The sequence below is a fragment of the Chaetodon auriga genome, chromosome 17 (assembly GCF_051107435.1).
Source record: "Chaetodon auriga isolate fChaAug3 chromosome 17, fChaAug3.hap1, whole genome shotgun sequence".
NCBI lineage: Eukaryota > Metazoa > Chordata > Actinopteri > Chaetodontiformes > Chaetodontidae > Chaetodon > Chaetodon auriga.
Window position 1 is genome coordinate 4,757,691 of NC_135090.1, and position 14,876 is coordinate 4,772,566.

The 14,876-nt window shown below is 41.7% G+C and overlaps 1 protein-coding gene across 3 annotated transcripts; it reads right to left on the bottom strand.

Annotated features, from left to right (window-relative positions):
* Positions 1–11,143: 11,143 nt before the first annotated feature.
* LOC143335208 (stathmin-like) lies at positions 11,144–14,495 on the bottom strand. Of its 3 annotated transcripts, none has more exons than XM_076754462.1 (5): positions 14,414–14,495; positions 12,714–12,757; positions 12,447–12,619; positions 12,044–12,235; positions 11,144–11,958 (listed from the first exon to the last, which is right to left on the bottom strand). In XM_076754462.1, exons 2-5 carry the CDS (start codon positions 12,727–12,729, stop codon positions 11,896–11,898), a joined length of 444 nt encoding a protein of 147 aa, XP_076610577.1. In that variant the 5' UTR covers positions 12,730–12,757; positions 14,414–14,495; the 3' UTR covers positions 11,144–11,895. The 3 variants fall into 3 exon arrangements, with proteins under 3 accessions (XP_076610577.1, XP_076610576.1, XP_076610578.1); XM_076754461.1 differs by having other exon boundaries at positions 14,354–14,481; XM_076754463.1 differs by lacking the exon at positions 14,414–14,495 and adding an exon at positions 13,643–14,010.
* Between the last annotated feature and the right edge of the window lie 381 nt (positions 14,496–14,876).

A 14,876-nucleotide genomic window follows, 5' to 3' on the forward strand; every position in this document is an offset into this window, starting at 1 on the left:
TTTTCACATTCAGCACTGGTGAGGCTGTACAGTAACAAGAGCAAGTCAGTGTTCCTCGTTCTGTTCGTTCAGGCTGATAACAAAGCAAACTGTAGAGGCAGCACACTTGCAGATTGAATTCATAGGGACGACACGGGAACGGAGCCAAATTCACTCTAGACCATGCAAATCGAGGCAAAGATGCTTCTGTGCAACTGTTTGAATTTGAATAAAAAACTCTTTTGCAGAAGCTTTATGACTCCATAAACCTACAGAGAGAAGAGGAAAACAACAGAGGAGCTCAAAGCAAAAACGTGCTTTTCATTCACCTTTTGGGAACAGCAGTGGATCCCAGGCTGGTGATCAGGCAAGGGGTCGCGAGATAAATTAGAGGGGTCATGAGATAACTAGAAGTGGGGAAAAAGCAGAAATAATATGTCTGCTCTGCAATGTTATGTTTATTTTTCCAGACTAATCTTTACCTATGTAACTGCTGACAAGAGTAGTGCAAAAGTAGGCATTGCTTTATTTTAAGGTTTCACAGGATATGAAGGTTGGGAACCACCTGAACGTGACCAGATGTAGTGCATGTGAAGTGTCTCTGAAAGCACTGTGGGGTAACAGGACACAAAACAGAGGTCAGAGGTCGAAAAGTTTGACTTCATGCAAATGAGGTCATAATTCATCTCAGTGATTTGCTGCTATGTTGAAAAGCTGAGATTATCATTGCTGCTCAAGTTGTTGGAAAAAGTGTTAGTTTGCTCATTTACACAATGTCTGCTAATGAGCGTGAGCGAGCGGACTGTTTTCTAAGACCAAAGAATCTTTGTCAGAAAAAGTCAGAAATGTTTGGAACTGGCAACGAAAACTCTCACTGTATGTAGTATGAGTCAGTATTGTTGGGACAAAAAGCAACAACAGACGCTTTTATGTGAAGTGAATTAAATTTAGATGGAGCTGAGTCATGCCTCCATCCGGCTGCTCTGTTCACTCGGAGACCGCGATTGTTGACTGAAAACACAGTCCATCTGGAACACTCACACCTCAACGCAGATTAAAGTGTATCTACTGTATCGCCAAACGCCGTAAGAACAGTGTCCAAAAAGCACAACTGCAGCCTGAAAGTGAGAGTGTCACTCCCGGATGGTAATTGGAATCACATTTACTTTTCATATTTCTTCAGATAAATCTTTATCTAAAACTTGCAGATGTAGCCTCAGTGTATTTGGATACACAAATATCCACTGAACCGAACTGTGCTTAATGTAATTAGGCACTCTTCCAGTTTAATCAAGTAATCCTGTCACCACACACACACACACACACACACACACAAACACACACACTCACTTACTTCTTACTTCCTTACTGTTTGAAAGCAGCTCAATTTTCAGGCAGAAACATCAAGCAGGGTTTCTGCCTGTAAAGTTCTTCTTCTTCCCATTCACATTTCTGTTTATCTGCTCTTCATTGCAGACTCCCTCTATCATCGCGGCTCAGAGTTTGCTGTGACTTGACACCACTTCCAGGAATGTGCTTCACCTCTTAGGGAAACAACTGCACATTCACCAGTCAGGATTTAGTTGACTTTTTCCACAGTGGCTTTGCATAAATCAACTTTGGAAGTGATCCCTGAAAGTTCATCATGAGAGCTGAACCGCGATAAAACCCAACAATCAGTTATTATTTTGCACAAAAGACGGAGCAAATTGCAGCTGCGGCACCGTGCCTGAAGAGTGGGTGAGGTTTAGCTGCTTAACTGTAGGTCATCTCCTGTAAGTACTGAGGCCTGTGGATTAGCTGCTTGACTGCTACATGTGAAAAGTATGAAAAATGTGTGTGACTTGGTGACGGCATACGCACATGCACACAGACAGTCGTGTTTCTGTCGCTTCAGAGGACGTAACATAGACTTACATTCATTTCCTGGAGACTTACCCTCACCAAAGCCATAACCTCTACAGGCTGAACACTACCCACGTCTCAAATTTGCTGATTTACATTATGGGGACTTGCATTTTGTCCTCACAGTGTGACTGTGTTAACATGTCCCTACAACACAAGTAATACAAGTCCACTGACACACACACACACACTGTAGCTGTCTTAAGATGCACCCTGCTGTTGATCAATATGTGTGATGCAGGTTCAAGTGAAGAGACACATGGCCTGCTAACACCTACACAAAAACCAATGCTAACATTCTGCCATGCTTGACATCACTTATTTAACATTTATATCAACGCTTTACCAAGCGGCTCTAATGGAGCGTGGACACGGAGGAGGAGTGTTGTACTGGTCTGCAGACACGACCAGGATGATGTTTTCCACTGTGTTTTATTGCAGTATATGATTAGGTACACATTTGGGATGCTCTGCATACACAGAAGTCATGTCCTTAGTATTATTTGGGGTGGATTTAGACTCATGGTCTCAGTGTTTGGAAATCTGGCTAGGGCCTTGGCTTAGTCAACAGCAATGTCTTTCCAAAAACAATGCCCCGATTACTGTGAGTAATCCACAAATCTTGCAGAGGATTACTTTTATCCATTTTTATTAGAGACTAATAAAAAATGGGCCAGCTGGGGCCTCTCTGTGTGGAGCTTGGCTTGTCTCCCCGCTGGTGCCTGTGTGGTTTTTCGTTTCCTCTTCCTCCCACTGTCCAAAAACACAAAGGTTAGGTTAATTGGCCAGAGGCAACATGAAGGTCTGAATTCTAAAATCTGGAATAATATTCTGGTGGTGAAATAGTGACTGGCTCATTTATTTATTTTGCTGGCAAACTAGTAAAATTTTAATTTACTGAGGCTTAACTGGAACGAGCCAGTTAAATATCCAACCATGTGTAAGTTTTTAATTGTCGAATGTAAACTCCCTTAAAGGGGTCAAAACTCCAGCAACACTGAACAACTTCGTCGTCAGGCCAACACATTTCATCAGGGTGGTCAGATTCCTTAGTAAAAGGTGTTGCTTGTGTTCTGCTTTCTTTTTTCCATGCAGAGGTTTAGAAGACTATTATTATGATTTGCTATGACTGCAGGTTTCCACTGAAATCCATTGGAACTACTATAAAATCAAGCTCAACACTAAATCTAATAGGGCAGAAAACTGTTGCTGTCATGCTCTATATTTGCTCTGTGCGTCCCACAAATGTTCAAGCATGTTGGATGTGTGGCCACACCCCTATCAGTGATATCCCAGCTGCTGTTTGGAAATGCCTGTTATAGCATTGCTGATTGGGGTGGGGCCAAGTGCAGCATGTCTGAGAGCTTCAGCCCACAGAGAGCAGTGCAGCAGCCCTTTGTGGTTCAGTCCTGATTTACCCATCAAAAGCAGTTAACAGTGCCAGAAGAATTTCATTAGCCTGGCTGTCAGTGGAGACTTCAGACCGCAGTTTAAAGGCTTCTGAATGCTGACAAAAAAGAAGATTGTGGGGGAAAGACTGAACACTTGAAACCTCTGACACGAAGATCATCAGATTCAGAGATATTTCGTAGAACTATACACACATACACACACACTTGGTGTTAACAAAAGTAGTTTTTTTTTTTTCTTCATCTATTTGTTTTTTTCTATACAGACATTGTCATTCAGTATTAGTTCAGTGTCAGTGACTGACCCACATTGTCGTATCCTCTGTTTGTTGGTGCATAGAAACATGCATTGACTCGCCTATTTGAGACTTAATCAGATTTCAGGGACAAACACAAATGTTTCAGTTATTGCTTTTAATTACAAAATATTCTGAAGAAAGCACTGATGGAAATGTCTTTGCTGTTTGTTTCTGCATTGAAAAGGGGATTGAAAATAAATGACAGCTGAACCATTACGGCCTTCAAATGAAAACCTGCAGTTATTCCAAAGATCAGCAGTGAAATTAAGCAGTGAATACCGGCTGTTTTGAACTTGGTAGCCCCGATGATTCTTCATGAGCACCTTCAGGAAGGACAAGTATTTTCTCCTATAAAGCCTTTGTGCAGTGGTGGGTGGAGCACTGAAAATCATTACTCAGTATCTGTATGTGCTGTTACTCAAGTAAAAGTGAAAGTAAAAATTTCCACTTAACTCATCTACAGAAATACTTGGAGAATAAACCACTCAAAGCACAAGTTATCTTCACAAGTCCATTTCTGCAAGTCCAAGTCAAGTCTCACATCTCTGGTCAAGAGGCTGAGTCAAGTCACAAGTCTCTCTTTGGAATAATAAGTTTTATATCTGCTGTGCGTCAGATTAGAAATAGCCACTGCATGTCGATGATCACTGATTTAGCTATTTCTGTTTAATACTATTATTTTGCTTTTTTAAAATCAACATAAAGGTATTGATAAGATCACTTTGAGATACTGTACTTGCTATCTGCCTAGCCCCCCCATCTATATGTTGCAGGTATCTGCTGTTATCTTGACATGGACTTGTAGCCAACCCCAACCACACGATGATTACTTATAAAGTCTCTGTGAACATAATTCTTCACAATGCAAAGAATTATTATGAAAACAACACTGGAGCAGCCCATTGTTGAATCAAGTAGGTTAAGTCAACAAACACATAGAGGAAGAGCTGCATAAATGGCAAATGTACCAAATTTAAAAGTAGATTACTGCCCAAAAACACTCAAAAACTTAAAGTAAAAGCAGAGTTTTAAAAGGGAATGTAAAGTTTATGACCTACGCCTGCCTTTGTGTTGTTTGTCCAAGTAAGTTTTCTAATGTGGCGTCTTTGTCTTGTTCAGGTGTGTCGAGCTGTAATGGTTCATTAATGACCCCTGTGGCTCGATTTTTCCTGCAGCTACAGAAAACGCCCACTGCAACTGAGGCAACAGTAGGCCGCAGCAGCTGGGTTTTCATCCAAATGCAGCGTAAATAGTATCTGAATTCTAAGAAAACTGGCAAAAGAAGATGCAAATGAAAGCGTTTTTCCATCCACTGTCTCTATCAAATAGTTCTAAACAGCTGACGGCACTACTTTTCCAGTCAGGTGCCATTGTACCACTGCAGAGGAAGAGGGCACAGCAAGTTGACATAATTGAAAGCCAGGCAAACCTCCAATGGTGAAAAACAATGCAGAAAACATAATGCAAATGTCGCTTTTATGTTTGTTTAATATATTAGTTTAGGACTGTTACAGTCTCCTCATCACATCGTTCAAATCAGATGTTTTACTCTGCTGTTTCTCACCTCCTCAGCGGAGCAGAGGTGTCAGTCTATAAGTCACATGCTTCATGTAGCATGTGATTTTTTTACATAAGCACACAGCACTCAATTAATGTTGTTAATTAATGTTATTGACTGTTTCTTCATAGGGAACAATCCCATACATAAATCTGATATATGACAAAATATGTGAACTACAGACAGTGCGTTCGTCTGTCACTTATATGTTCACCATATATATTTACATGTCGTATACCTCATCAGGCTACATCCAGAACACACTGTTTTAGTGGAGCTGATGATGGAAGCAGCTAATAAGTGAGTCATCTCACTTCCTTGAAGTTCTCCATTGTTTATTAAAAAGGCATTAAGGCCTTGGTGCCCTGGCGTGTGGCCTTCGTGCCCTCCAAAAAAAAAAACTGCCTTGCTGCAGGCCAAGTGGCCTCTCCCCTAGACTTTCTAAATTCCAGACCAGAATGTAATCATCAGCCTATAATCTCATAAAAATTTTTAGAGAATAACGAGAACTTTTTTTATGTACACCGCAACAAGCTGTTAGATTATGAGCTATGTGCCAACTTTTTTTACACTTAAAACTATGTGATGTATGTCGCTTTGCACAACCCATAGAGTCACAACAGTCACATTAATAGAAAAACGCCAGGTTGAAATATACCATATACTAGATCCTGCCTGAGGGAAACCTAGGACAAGGAAAATTAGAACACATTGCACAGAGAATGGAAAGAGTGGGCGCCAATGGGGTCCCGACAGCTCGTTTTTCCCCCAGGCCCCCGGCAGGTTAATGCAGCCATGGGCTCTGTGCACGCTTGACAATGTTGAAAATATGTGTATTGCTCTTGGTATCTGCTGCATCAGTAGTACTCTGAGCGCAAACACACTATAGGGAAACAGTGGATTTAAGTGGAAACATTTGGAGATGTTGAATTACAGCAGAAAGCGTCAGTTAGTGGGAGCTGCAGAGCGTCTGACCCGTATCAGAATCAGCCTTAAAAAGCCGTCGCTGGTCATCTCTGACTGATACCACTGAGCAGCCACATCTCCCCCTTATCAGAACAAATGAACACATGTTCAACCACCTGCTACTTTTAATATTAACAGCATCTCTTTGCTACATTAAAAACTCAGTCAGCCCTGTAATAGTATTTTCACGTCCAAGATCATCATTCCACCTCCCATGCTCCCCCTTCCTGGCTTTATCTCACTCTTACTCATCATCTCTGCTGATCTGTATTTCTGAGCCTTAATGTGCCTTCCACAGCGCCTCTGCTGACCCTGCTCGGCTCGGCTTGCCTTACCCTCCCTGCAGTCCTAGCCTTAGCCTGGCTCCATTTGTTGTTTCCCCACAGACATTTTCATTAAGATGATGTCAGGATAGACTCAACTCATTCTGCATAATGTTGACTCAAGGCCTGAATGACTTTCCTCTTTGTTGTGCTCTTACCAGACACAACATGGCTCTCTTTGAATAAATAAAAATAATTGAAAAAAATTTCAAATGGAAGAAGATAAGATGAGCATGTGGAAGGGAAATGTTTAAGTCCTTCAGGATTTACAAAGATATTGTGTATAAGATGGAAAATCTATACATTAGAAATGGACGCAAATTGCCATTTGAGAAATAAAGTAAAACCCTAAAGCAGTGGTTCCCTACATGGGGTCAGGGCCCTCCCCAGGGGTCCAAACATATATCTGAGGGAATATAAAATGACTAAAGGGATGGCTACATAAAATAAACATTCACACCACTTGCCAGTTTGAGTCTGTAAAACTTCTCATATCAAGCAATGTGAGAAATAAAAGTTACTCTTCAGTTCATGTCCATCCAAAGGACTTCAAAGAGACAGATTTTTAAAAGAATGGTCACCACTGAAGCAGCAGAAACCTAGAAATCCTGACTTTTAGTCTCCAGCAGGTGTCAAGCTGTGGAAACACTGGTTTCACACCTCCAATCACATCTTTGAATTTGACCCTCTTGGCCTCTTAAAAGTCCATGTCTCACAACCTCCATGATCCAAGCAGAACATCATGCCAGGCCCAGGTGCTATCAGTACCACCCTGCCTTTATGTCCAAACCAAGTATCACCTCCTTTTCTAGACAGGCATTTTTGCATCCTATACGTACAAGTGACTACCAAAATCCAACCACCTTCCTCACCATGGCATCAAAACTCAAGTAATAGATAGAACAGGAATAAATTCATAAATCAAATAGCAGTTCTTCCACAATCAACAGCAGAATGTAGATAACTGTACAGATGAATGCTATGTAAGTTTTAGCCCCTCCCATATAAAGCTACACTTGACCATTAGCTAACATAGAGTAAAGAGTAAGTAAAGAGTGTAGGGCCACTAGCCAAAAACAATGGGAACAACTGCACGAAAAGCAAAGTTACAATGACAGCTCTACTTCAGAGGGTGAATTGCTCTGATTTTCCATTTAAAATAACCGCAGCAAAGTAAAACAAGGGCTGACTGCAGTAAATGCATGTGATTAGCACTCTGCAGGCTGTGCTTTAGTAGGCAGTAAGTCATAATGAGCGCCCGGTCTATACTGTCAACACTGTGTTCAGCTGAGTAAAAACATTCCAAGTGCAGGCCTGCCGTGTTGTGCCAATTAAAGCTAGTTTTACATCAAGCTTTGCGGACCTAATAATGTGTGTATTTAAGATTAAGAACAGTCATTTCATGCTGTGTCTATCAGTAATTATCAGGGCACTTGTGTATACAGAGCATTATTGAGCTGTCACTCAGGAGGTTGTCTCGGTTCACTCCTGCTGTGGTAACAAAACCAGATCACAGAGGGTTATTACAGGTCATTTGTCTGTAAAGTGGGCTCCGTTTCGAGTCCTGTTAAAACGGCACAGTTGGAGACATTAACGTTGCATTTCACTTTCAACCCACACATTCCTCCTTTCTTCAACAGTGTCGAGTCTCAATAGCTTTTCCTTAATTACTCTCTTCTGTGCAAGAACAGCAGAGCAAATCAGGCATGGAGAATGAGTTCTCTGACAAGGACTTTAACAGCTGTGATATTTCTTTTGTCACTCCTTTTTTTGTTTCAAATTTCAGACAAGTGCCAGGCTTTGCAGTGACACCCTGATTGCTGCCTGCAGTACACACAGCATGTTGTCAGCCAGGTACTCTCTGTGAGGAGCCAAGAGCAGGGCTCTTATATGGGCTTATAAGGTCTGACAGGAATTCTGTAGGATTTAAATGGTATTTTACAGTTGATATGTAAGCTGCGACAGCAGCTCCCAAACTGAGACTCGCGGGGGTTTTTGATAGTGTTTTAAGGGTTTATGAACTCAGTGCTGAATACTTCTTTTCTAGTTTCCACTCTTACGCAATTATCTCCCTACATTGGGTGGAAAGGAAGAAATTCAGTCACATACTGTACTTAAATACAATTTAAAGTCCTTGAACTGGAGTATTTCCATTTTTTTTTCCATCTTGGATTTTTTTTCTTTTCTCCAGTTAAGAAAGAAATATTTCATGTTTTACTCCTCTACATTTCTTTCACAGCTCTAATCACTAGTTACTCTGCAAGTTAAAATCAGTGTATGAAATATGATCCATTTTCCGCCATGTTAGCGCTGTGGGTCCAGGGGTTCGTTGTCAGTGCACCACTTCAGTTGAGACTGAAATATTTCAGCCACTATGAGACGAGTTGGGATTCAGTCTTGTTCATGGTCTCCAGAGGATGAATCCTACTGACTTTGATGATTCCCTGAGATTTCTTGTAGCACCACCAGCAGGCTGACGATTTTGGCTTTGACAGAAATATCTCAACAACTATTGTACTAATTGTCATGAAATGTGGTTCAGATATGCATCCCCAGAGGTTCAACCCAAGTGACTTTGGTTGAAAAAGGTATCAACCACACCTCATTGTCTTCTTCAGCAGATGAAGTGTGTCCAGTTGTCATCATGTGACCTAAGTAGATATGGCTACCTGCTCTCTAAAGTATCAATCTTTGGTCGCGTGATCACAGCTGAGCTATCACCATGACAGCTGGGCAAATACATCTAGTGATGAAATCAATTGAAAGGCCAAGAAAAAGCAAGTAAGGGCTTTGCATTAAAGTTTTTTTGTATTATTTTTGTAAATTGTTCCCATTTCAGCAGCAGCAACAACAAAATGATGTTTATGTGTTACTGCACTGGTAATAACAGACCAATGATATCCAGCATGTATTAAATATGTATTAGGCAAATACTTTTGGGGCTTACTCTTCCACCCCATTCAGCTTGTTGTTTAGCCCTAGTGCTAAATGAACAATTCAGTTTTTCCACATGGGTTTCTGGATATGTGACCCTGGCGTTTGAGAAACCCATCATCATTACTCAGACAAAGTTAGTAAGTGATGCAACTAAAGACTACTGATGAGGTGTTTAGAAAATGTTCCTGCTACCATCTGTAAAAGTAGGCTTTTGTTGAAAAAGAAAATATTGATTTAATCCAAGATTTTAAAACTAGTCCTAATTTCAACTGATAAAGGCTCTTTTGAGAGAGGCAGGCAGAGGAAGAACAGAACAACACTGCCCTCTGCTGGTCTGCTGAAGTGATCGCTACAAAAGAACAGCAGCAGGAAACAGCTCTGAGGTGAAACATGAAAATAAGAAGTTATCTCCTCATACTCAGCGACTGTGACGAAACATTTTAAATAATTCAGATTTTGTTGCAGTGTCTACATTTTACACTTTTAATACACAAGTATTTCCATTTTACAGCCGCATCTTATCTGTAAGTCACCTCCTGTGTTTTTAGGTTTTGAAGGCAGGATGTTCACTGGAGTATTTTTAGTGTGGTATCACTACTTTTACTTAAGAATTGAATTATCTGAATAGTTCAGCGCGGCTGCCCGTCAGAGCAGCAGCTCTCATCAGTCAGATTTCTTCAAGTAAGTTTTTTTCTTTTCTTTCCAAATGAAGGGCTTAACGATAGAGGGCACCATATGGTGTCCAGATTGTACAGAAAATTTGTGATCAGCCTATTTAATGTGGACTCCACTTGACATGACACCAAGGTGACCTTTAATTTTGTAAATGCATCATGAAATCTATAGCTCATAGTTATCTTTCAGCTTATCTCATAGATAAACTTAATATATTGTGTTAAATTGCAGGATAGCCCTCCCTTTAACTGTTGCTGTGTCCATATGAAGAACATTCTGAATGAAGAATATTCATTTCTAATACTGTAAGTGCAAGATCTGACTATCTGTGGCAGTATTCACCTTCTTTGGATGTTGTTTGAGCCAAAATAAAATAAATACTATATTCAACGAACATCTATCCCAAATATGGCCTCTCTAACAGCTGATATGCAGTAGCTTTTTAGGCCTCCTATTCGATACTCAGCTCTTTAGTGAAGCCACCAGCAGAGGGAGACAAAGACTGCAGTTTATATGAAGCTGGTCCACAGAGAGGACGGGTTGAGATCATGTGTAGTGATGTCACTAATACACATGTATCAGCAGGAATGTGCATTGTCTTTCAAGATGTTGGGCTTCACAGTTCTCTAAAGGAGTATCACCAAAGAGTATTAATGCACTGTATGTGATGTGCCACTATTTTAATGCATGACAACACTAATGAGAAAACATAATGTATACAGAGCCTTTAACCATGATCCCCCTTTCCTCCAGCGGGGATCAAATATATGTGAGCAACCTTACATAACAGCCCAGTGCAGCCATAGGAGACTGATCAGCTATGCTAACTGAAAAGGAGAGTTATTAACTGAAGGTGGCCATTGTTTTGGTTCAGTGTCAAATTGCTAAAGCCCATTAAAGATAGATCAAACCTCTGAACCTGGAGTGCACTCTCATTGGCTGAAGCCCCATAATTTGGCTTCTCAAAGCCAAACTGACACTTTAAGATGGGTGTGCTCATTGAGTGCATGTATGTATCGAGTGCTCAGCCTGCACACAGAACTGTACCAGCCATTCATATAGAACAACAATGGTTTAAAGAGCAGCAGACAGTGTGTTTACATTTTTTTTTATTTGTTTTAGTACAACAGTTCAAGTCAACTAGCCACTGTATCTATTGAGATGCCAAAGTGTATTGCTCATTTGCATTCCATGTGCAGGCCCCTGTTTAGTGATCTTCAAGATGGCATCCATTTACATGTCTGGCATGTTAAATCACAGCTATACAGCAAGAAGTCATGTGCTTTGAAGACAACTCCATATTTTTACAAAAGCGAAGAATCAGCAGCGGCACAAAACATGATCTGCAGGAGCAAACTAGCAGAATCTGAGTAGCAAAGCTGCACTAAACACCTGCATGTTTAACAGCCAACACCTTTGCTCAAACCTTGTGCTACTTTTCTTTTTTTTTTTTTTTTTTTAAATATACAGGAAGTGCCAAGAACAGGTGTGGTTCACAGGAACATTTTCAAACCCACTATGAAATAGGCAGGGATCAAATACCTATGCATAGAAACATGCTTCCTCAAAAAGGATAATTACACACTGCTAATTTTCAAAAAGGGTAGAAGCTGCACTGACAAGCTACATATCAAATGGATTAGACTCAACAAGGCGGGGGGATGACCCACATGTAAAACCAGCGCAAGTACACTTATAGCAGGAGAATTGAAAAATTCACAAAGTGGAACTTGTATTTATTTCAAAAAGGTGGGTAGTGAACACAACAAAAATACTGGCCGAACAAAAAATAAATCAATCTTTGGATACGTAAAAAACCCTATACAATCCCCCGTTTGTGACTCTCAGTCTTCCGAAGTTCCCTCTTTGGTTTCCTTGTTCTTTCGCACCTCTTCCAACTTCTTGTCCTATTAAAGAACAGGAAAAATGAAGGGATAAGTTCCAGCATCCAGGCGGAGAAATCATGCATTTATCATCAACTGAAACACTGACCTTCTCCTTAAATTTCTCATTCATCGCTGCCATAAGTGCTGTGCGGTTCTCTTTGTTGGCCTCCATCTTCTGATTGAGCTTCTCCTCTGCCATCTTACTGAAGTTGTTGTTCTCCTCCATAGCTTTCTGCAGCACTTCCTTTTCATGCTCACGCTTCTCAGCTAAGTGCTTCAGAACCTCGGCTTCATGGTTCTGAAAAATGATCGTTAAAAACTAAAATGTTAGCGTCCGGCCCATCGCATTTTCATTTCCCCACCCAACATCCACTGCAACAATTCCAAATGGTCATGGGCTCAATGTGTAAGAGTTTAAGATTTAAATAGTATATAAAATACAAAAATATTATGTTTAGCTTTCTAGGACACTCTGCTGTCAACGTTTATTACACTGAATATGTTGTTACCTTGCGCCTCTCCTCTGCAGCGTCCAGTTTCCTCTGAATTTCCTCCAGTGAGACGTCCTTCTTCTTGGGAGGAGACAGGGGGAAGTCGCCCTTGGCCTCTGGGGCAGGAGCAGCCAGAATGACCTCAAAGGCTTGGCCAGAAGCCCGCTTGTCAAGCTCCTTGACCTGGATATCTGAACACACAGAGGTAAAACAATGCATTAAGTCACAACGAACTATGATCCGCCAATAATTTACATTCAGAGCTTAAATTAAAATATAGTTCACCTTCAGAGGCTGCCATCTTAAAAGTGTGCTGCAGGTCAATTCACCTGAAAGACAAATAAGGAAAGGTCAGACTGTTATGATTCATTGTCTGATGAATTTGTATCAGCAGATGGCTCTAAAATTAGCGACCTCTAGTGGATGTTTTACACCTTTTCCAATGCAACCACCCCCTCCCAAAACGCCAAGATGAAAACCAGGCACAGTGGCAACACCCAGTGGCCGTCTTAAGCACTGCAAGCAACCACCGCCCATCAATCCACACAAAACACCACCACACGTTACACACACAAACCATTGTTTCTTTTAAGTTGTGGCAGCTATGACATTCAGATCAATCTGAGCACTTGAATCGCCTCATCATCAGACATGGGAGTGGACGGCTTTTCAAAAGTCTACCTACGGCTGCGTCCATTGTTAATGAACGACACAAGCCACATTTGGTTGAAACAAAAGGCCGTGATCAGGGTGGGTACGGCGGGCAGTGCCAGGTGCAGACAGGCCTGGACTCGGCCGACTGAACAGTCAATATGCACCATCTCCAATGAGATTAGCGAGCAGTGAGCATAAGCGGGGGAAAATGATCATCAGGGAGCACCTGTTCCTTGCACCATGTGTTTGAGCTGCGGGAGGGGGGGGGGGGATACACAAGTGGACCACAACAGCCGACTTAACACGCGAGGCGAGCTCGAATAGCTGAGGCTCAAATATACTGTTATTTGAAAACTTGAGCATTTACATTTGAAGAATCACTGGAGCAAAGACAACAGCTGCCATGATATGTAGTCAAGTGGTTAACGATGATGTTATTGAGTGAAAAGACCCCTCCCCTGATATTAGTACATATGGCATTTGCTCTCATATAATGCCCAAACTACAGAAATCATCTTTTGACTGATTAGAGTAAGCTTTGGTGAATGCCCACACCTTACCATGCCACATCTCCACCCACGGTTGGCATTAGGTGAACTGCTGACAGGCTTCGCCTTGACAATGTCCTCGCGGACAGTCACAATATATCTCCTTCATCTCAATTCCGCTTTCAGAGAGCTTTCTGGTGTCTTTAGCTCGAGCATAACAAGCAGCAGCAAACAAAGGGGCTTTTGACAGCAACGTGACGAGCAGCTGCAAACAAAGACGGCAGGTTGTTTCCACAAAAAATGTCGAATAATAAAGCTCTGCTCGCACGCTCCTGCCGATGAGGGGTGAATTAAAAAAAGTGGGGCAGCTCACACATTCACAGACATTAAAGAAGACCTCCAAGTCTACCCCTCGTCTGTCTCGCTGTCTGTCTGGCGGTGCCAACTGTGCCAGCGTCTCCCACCATACAATAGGCTAACAACCCGCCAACCCGCCGCCACAAAGAGCAGCAACCACCGCCGTCTCCGCCTCGTTTTTTTCTCGTTGAAATAATCCCAAACTTTTAAAAATGCATCTGAAGGTCGAAGATTTCCACCAACAACCTGTCAGTCATTATGTTTATGAGCTCACGTGCTACGCTAACAGAGGCGACCCGCGCCATTCACAACAAAAAAAACGGCAATTTAACAAACTGCCCGAGAATGCGGACTCCATAAAGACACTGAACTCGTCTCGCCTGCGTCTCTTCACAGCGTTTTCAATTCAGCAGCGTTTGTACTTACAGACGGACAATAATTCCTGTAGACTTTCTCAGTTGTAAAGATGCCGTCTGTCACACCCACCTTCAACAAGCTGAGGATGCTGAGCTCGTCTCTCCCAGAGTCTACCCACTGCGCGAGCGTACCAAGCGCGCACATAAATCGGCCAAAGAGAGTGCCGTCACGCAGATTGCTGCCAATAATTGGTTGGCGCCCCTCTCCGACGTGTTTCAGGGAATTGTAGTTTTTGGGACTTTACCTTTAGACAATGAGCTTCAAGTATTCTACGTGTCAAAATTGATAAATTGTGATTGTAATTACAACGAAGAGCAAACTAGGTGAGGCAGCAATACATAGTGATATAATGGGAAGCAGTTTAAAGGACACAAATCACAGTGCGGTAATTTTAGGGTCATTGTTCCCTCATAGAGTGATTGTAGTCATTACTCCACCCAGTGCCAATATAATGGATTGTGACAGTTTTCAGTTTTCAGTTTTCATTGTCTCAGACGCTTTCATTTTTGGCATTTAGGTTTTAATTGATCAC